General features: G+C 46.7%; 1 protein-coding gene across 1 annotated transcript in view; it reads right to left on the bottom strand.

Moving 5' to 3' along the window:
• The window catches only part of TEX26 (testis expressed 26), a 51492-nt gene that overhangs the window by 14343 nt on the left and 30451 nt on the right, over nt 1-6698 (bottom strand). The window contains exon 4 of the mRNA XM_006832049.1: nt 3475-3631. Coding sequence (XP_006832112.1) covers nt 3475-3631 — 157 coding nt within the window. The remainder of the gene's footprint in view (nt 1-3474; nt 3632-6698) is intronic.

Genomic DNA, 6698 nt, shown 5'->3' with positions numbered 1-6698 from the left:
TCCTTCTTAAGGGTATGCATGTGAAAAAGGAAGACAGAAGAATTGATGCTTTGAATAAAGGTGTTGGTGAAGAATACGGAATCTACCATGGACCACCAGAAGAATGAACAAATCTGTCTGGGAAGAAGTACAGCCAGAATGTCCCTTAGAAGCCAGGATGGCAAAAGTCATCTCACTCCAGATATGTTATCAGGAAGACACACACCTGGAGAAGGACATCATGCTTGGTAAATTGGAAGTTCAGTGAAGAAGATGGAGACCCTCAGTGAGAGGGATTGATGCTTCAGCTGCAACAATGGGTTCAGACATGGCAATAGTTGTGAGGATGGTACAAGACTTATTGTACATGGGGTCCCTATTAGTTGGAACTGACGTCACAGCCCCTCACAAGGGACGGAAGACTCATCCACAGCACTCATGGTTGAGACCCAAGGGAGAGGTGAAGACCCCCAGACTTTGAGAGATTCCTTATTTTCATTTCTTGAGGCAAAGAGGATGACATTCCCAGTGCTCCTTGGTTTGTGCTCGGTTCCCCCAGTGGCATCCAGGCTTCCGTAGCTGTGGTTGGGTGTTGTCATGGTGACATCCAAAGAGGCAGGAGACTAGGAATCCTCCAATCACCATTTGGCCTCAAGGCCACTAGTAGTAACCCAGCAAGCAGTGTTTGCTCAGTAATTCAGGGAACGGTTTCCTTGTTTGAGGTTTAAAATAACTGCTGTTAATGTTCATGAATTTTTAATGAAGCAAGTTTTCTGCTGACAGGCAGTAACAGAACTGCACTGGGTCTGCAAATGGTCCTTTCTGGAAACCATGTATACATGAGCCCAACCCACTCTTGGCCTCTGAGAAGTGGAGCAAGTTAGAGTCAGCAGATGGCGTCACTGCTACCTAGACACACACAGAGCCAGTTATAAGCTTGTTTGCCTACAGCCCTAGCATAGTGCCAAGGAGAACTATGGAAGAATCTAGACTCCTGTGGAGAAAAGTCTGCAAAGCAGGGATCCCATCCCAGAGGAGACACGCTCGTCTAAAAAGCAAGATGAAGAGAATACCACATTGCTCCATTCTGTTGTTGTGTGTCTTCCAGGTAAGTCAACTCCAGCTCATGGAGACCCCCACCTGCAGGGTCAATTGCCCACAAAGGTCTTCTAGGCGGTTGTTTAGTAGATCTTCAGGTGGTCTTTCTTCCACAGAGTCAGTGGGTGAGTTTGAACCGCCAGCATTCAGGGTAGCAGCTGAGTGCTTAACTGTTTGAACCACCTGGGATTTTCCCATTCTGTCTGGGGAGAGGATAAAACAGGCCTTGCTTCACCCTGCCCTGGTTTCCCTATTTGTGATCTGCAAAAAAATACCACTATCCCCTCCACACAGACCCCCAAGCCATATATTATTGTTGTTGTTAAGTGTCGTTGAGTTGGTTCCAACTCATAGCACCCTGTATAGGTTTTCCAAGGAGTGGCTGGTGGGTTTGAACCACTGACCTTGTGGTTCAAACCACCAGAGCCACACATAGCTGGTTCCTTTTATTCTTACTCCTGTAGGCTATCAGGCACTTATTCCTACCATTCATTCATTCATTCATTCATTTGTTCAACTAAGATTTACCTTCACTGATATCGCTATCCTAGGTCAAGCATTTCCACTGCTTTTAGGGTAAAGACTCTACATGCTTAACAAGGCTCTTCATGACGGCTCGCTCTGCCTATCTGGTCTCGTCTCTGATTCCTCCCCCATCTACACTCTGCGCCATCTACCCTGACCTTCACTCAGTCCCTGCCTACCTCAGTGGCATCTTTAGAGTTGGTGTCACTCAGTGGGGTGACTCGTGTCAGCCTGAACCCCTCGGCCCCATGCATCTCCTCCCATACCAGACCATACAGAATCCTTAGTCATGCTTATTAGGGATTTGAAACACAGAATGACATGTGATGGACTTGTAAATTGCTTAGATCTGATATTTCTTAGTTTATCTGAATACTAACAATGAAATGGTTTTGTAAAATCTTTCTACATTGAATTACAAGATTCTTAGCAGTTGAGCAGAAGCATTTCCATTTTTCTATTTCTCTTCCTTTAACTACCACTTCATTCTCAACAAAGGAGCTCTGGTAGAGTAGTGGTTAAGAATCGGGCTGTGAATCGCAAGGTCAGCAGTTCGAAACTACCAGCTGCTCCGTGGGAGAAAGATGAGGCTTTCTGCTCCAGTAAAGATTTATAGCAGGGTCACTATGAGTCGGAACCGACTCCATGGCACACAGCCATTCTCAACAAAAGTTGTTGATGTAGGTTCACAAATAGGATTTATGACAAGATTGAAGTGAAAGCACCTGGAAATGAGATAAAATCCATGAAGCACCAGCAGCACCCGTGTGTGCCGATGAAACCATGTGAACTGAAGCATTGTGGCTGTTGGGAAATGACAACAGCGTGGACAGGCGCTCAGGAGGTAGACCAGCACATCTATAGATGCAGCTAAACTGGGCTTAGGAGACTCATCTTTGTTGTTGCACCTAGCTACAGAGATGTTTTCATAAAAATAATAAATTTCCAAACTACAAAACAAAACAGTGAATGGAAGCAAATACTGTTGAATAATGATGCACGGAGGAGATTGTAACGATTGCAATGAAATGATGATGTAAAGCTGATGTTTGCCCATGTAAACCATCACTTAGTTCACAATAAAAACTTTAAAAAATAGAAACGAAATAAAAAGAATAAATTTCCACTGAAATACTGCGCACAATTTTACAGCTGGTCATTCTGGCGTCCCCCCACTGAGAGTGTCACGGGGTGAAGTCTGCATCCCCTATGTCTCCCTCGGGGTGACACTGGACTGTGCCCCGCTCCTGCAGGTCTGGGCCTCACAGCACAGGGGTCCTCTGCCCCTCGTCATTGCCTGGCTCATTCTTCTCATCCTCCAGGCTTCACTACCGCTGGGAAGCCTTCCCTGGCCTGCCCACATCACCAAATATCCTACAGTGTACATTCCCACACAACCAAACCAATCCCGATGCTGTTGAACAAACTCAGACCCATGGTGACCCCGTGCTTGTCAGAGTAGAACTGTGCTCCATGGGGGTTTTCAAGGTTGAGTTTTACCAAGTAAATCACCAGATATTATTTATGAGGCACCTCTGGGTGAATTCGAACCTCTAGCCTTGCGGTCAACAGCCAAAGGCCTCGACTGTTAGCACCACCAGGGATTTCTGCATTTCCCAGCCTGTTGCCTTCCTCCTGCCACCCAAGGGATCCTGAGGGTACAACGTCTAAGCGCTCATCTGTTAACCAGAAGGCTGATGGTTTGAACCCACTGATCCACGGAAGAAAGTCCTGGCAATCTGATCCATAAAGAGGACCGTCTGGGAAATCCTCTTGGGAAGTTCTACCATGAGTTTGAACTTGAGATCACACAACGTTGTAAGTCCAACACCTGCCATGTTCCTGGGGGATGGAGAAAATCAGTTTTTTTACCTTTGGCTCTGTCCACATAGTCCCTCTTCATAATGGACACAAACTGATTGGATAGAGCTCTCTTAACGTCCTCCATCGATGTAGCCTTCCAAGGGAAGCAGTTATCTGTTAGTGCTGGAGAGCGATGACCGGCAGGCAGGGTCCACTGACAGAATCCCTGTAACACAGAACAGACAGTGTTCAGGAGAGCCCGCACCTGTCCCCTCAATGGGGTCAGAAACAGGCATTTCTCAATAGTCGTGTTTCAGATTCCTAGCGCCACCAGAACAGAAATCCACAGATGGGTGGCTCAAACACACTCAAAAGTTTTCTCACATTTTATTAATTTGTTGTTAATTGTCTCATGGCAACTCAGTAAAGAGTTTCCAAGGATCGGCTGGTAAGTTTGAACTGCCAATCTTGTGGTCCAGTGTTATCCCACAGTGTCACATCCAGGCTCCTCTTTCATTTGAGGAGGCTGGACTCCCCTGTGTCTACACTGGGACAAGTTCTCGTCTTTTCTCAGCTTCTGCTCCTCGGCTCCTTGGGGATCTCACAGGCCAGCATCTGACCTGCTCCATTTCTGTCTCACAGGTGTTTGACTTATGACGCACACTACACTCATAGACCTGCATTAACATAACACAGCAAACCCTACCTCCAACTGGGGTCATAGCCACAGGCATTTTTGTTGTTGTGTGACTTAGAGTTGATTTCTAGCTCATGGTGAGCCTGTAACAGTATAGCACTTCCCCATGGGGTTTCCTAGGTTGTCAATCTTATGGAAGTAGACCATCAGATCTTCCTCCCACGGAGCCTCCGGTGGGTTCAAAGGACCGGCCTATTGGTTAGCAGCCCAGAGCTTAACTGCTGAGTCACCAGAGCCCAACTTAACCCGGAGCAAATCCTTATAATAGAAACACGAAGCTCAGGAAAGACCATGTTTGTCCACCGAATAGAATACAGAACACAATTTGTGCACATGTTTTTTGGACCCCGTTACTTTAAGCTATTACATTGCAACCACACAATATGCAACTAGCCTGTTGACCCCATTGGCCCAGCAAGATCACATGTCACCCACTTCTTCAATTTTTCAAACTGATGACAAGAAAATGTGACTGCTAAGTTCAATGAGTTGTACCTCCAACCAAGACTTTCCACAGAGAGGATCACCAACAGTAACAACAAACCAGTTGCTGTCCAGAAGATTCTACTCATGGTTGGTGAACCCCGTGTGTCAGACGGGTTTCTGTGGCTGTGGCTTTTCAAAATCAGATTGCCAGCATTGAAAAGACCAGGCTGACTATTCAGAGAGAGACTAAGCCAGACTCTGGAAATGAACTCACCCCTGTGGTTCCATTTTCAGCCACACAACAGACAGGCCTATGGGGGACAGTAACACTTGGGAGGCATGCACACCTTAAAATAATCGGTTATTTGAGATCCAAAGGACAGCACTGACTCAAGGACCAGATTCAGTGGGATTAGGAAAGAAGGAGGAATAGAAACAGGAAACTCAGGAAGTGGGATGCATGAGGGGATTGTAAAGAATGAGATGAAACAAAGTGTGTGTGTGTGCATTGCTGACTGGAAAACGAAAACTGATGACTCTTCAGTAGCATACCTTCAACCAAGTAACAATAAAAAAAAATTTTTTTTAAAGTTTGCCAGGCTTTTCTTCTGAGGTACCTCTGGGTAGATTCAAACCACCAACTTTTGAGTTAGTAGCTGAACCTTTAACCATCTGTGCCACCTACAAGATCAGAAGAGAGAGAAAGAAACACCCATTCTGGTTCTGGCTGCATGTGCCCACATAGCAGAACATCCAAGATTCCTTCCCTCTTAGGTGCCCAGACTCAGAGAGAAGCCTCAGCAGTGTCCTATGAAACAGAAGACAGAGAAACACACGCAGGCTACACAGTTTGCTAGTGTTGTTAAACGCCGTTGAGTCGGTTCTGACTCATGGAGACCCTGTATAGGGTTCCCAAGGAGTGGCTGGTGAGTTTGAGCCTCCAACCTTGTGATTCAAATCAACCTTGCAGTGCTGTTCTTGCCCTACAGCGTCACACCAGGACTCCTGGAAGGTTTATGGAGGTAAAACTCCACCTGTCCACCTTCTCTATCCTCCCTCTCTCCTACCCCCTGAGAAGATGTTGGCCAAGAGACGAGAACTCAGTTACCACACTGCATCTCCTCGCCATCCTGCCTGAGTCACAAGTGCAGTTCCTAGAGATGGTGAAAGAACCAAGCCTGCTGATGCAAAGCTCCCAACTCTTTCTTGTTGGCGACCCCAGTATGTTGTTGTTGCTCAGTGCCATCGAGTCGGTTCTGATTCATAGTGGCCCCGTATAGGGTTTCCGAGGAGTGGCTGGTGAGCTTGAACCGCCGACCTTGTAGTTCAAATCGCAGTCCGGCGCATTCGCCCACAGGTCCACGGCAGGACTCCAGTACAGCCCTCAGTCATTTCCACTTTTCTTCTACAACATGACTGTCCTGTGCTGGGTCCCTCTGAACAGTGGGACCACCAAACCCCTTCATTTCTCCTCCCTCTTTACCCTGCTCCCTGATGTCTTGTTGTGTTGTTGCTGAATGCCAATTTCTGATTCACAGCGACCCCATGGGACCCAGTAAGGTATCCTACGCTGTAATCTTTACGGGAGCAAGTTGCCAGGCCTTTGTCCTGCAGGGCCACTGGGTGAGTTCGAAATGTTAACTTTTCAGTTAGCAGCTGAGCACTTACCCACTGGACCACCAGGGTTCCTTCTGTGTGCTCTTGAGTCAGTCCCAACTCATAGTGACTCTGTATAGGGTTTCTAAGGCTGTGAGGCCTTACACAAGCAAAAAGCCTCATCTCTCTCCCGAGAAGGGGTTGGTGGATTTGAACTGTTCATCCTTCAGTTAGCAGCCCAACATGTAACCCACAACACCACCAGGGCTCGACCTTCTCCCGCCTCTAGTTACTAACATATCTTCTCTCAGTTCCCCTTAACAATGAAATTCCTCTAGATGATTATGTCTACTCCTAGTCCCAAACAGGTCCTATCTCCTTTTGTTCATTTTCAGGTCCTCTGTCTCTTCCTTTCCCTTATGATTGATCTATGGGAGATGCCAAGGCATTAGATGGGAAGTTTTCTCCATAGAATGCTTTGGTTAATTATAGCATAGTGATTAAGAGTCAGGCTGCTAACCTCAAGGTCAGCAATTAAAAATTACCAGTCATTCCATGGGAGAAAGATGAGGCT

Source organism: Chrysochloris asiatica, unplaced genomic scaffold (assembly GCF_000296735.1).
Source record: "Chrysochloris asiatica unplaced genomic scaffold, ChrAsi1.0 scaffold00005, whole genome shotgun sequence".
Taxonomy (NCBI): Eukaryota; Metazoa; Chordata; class Mammalia; order Afrosoricida; family Chrysochloridae; genus Chrysochloris; species Chrysochloris asiatica.
The sequence above is the reverse complement of the archived record's forward strand: the minus strand, read 5'-3'. Positions and strand labels throughout refer to the sequence as shown.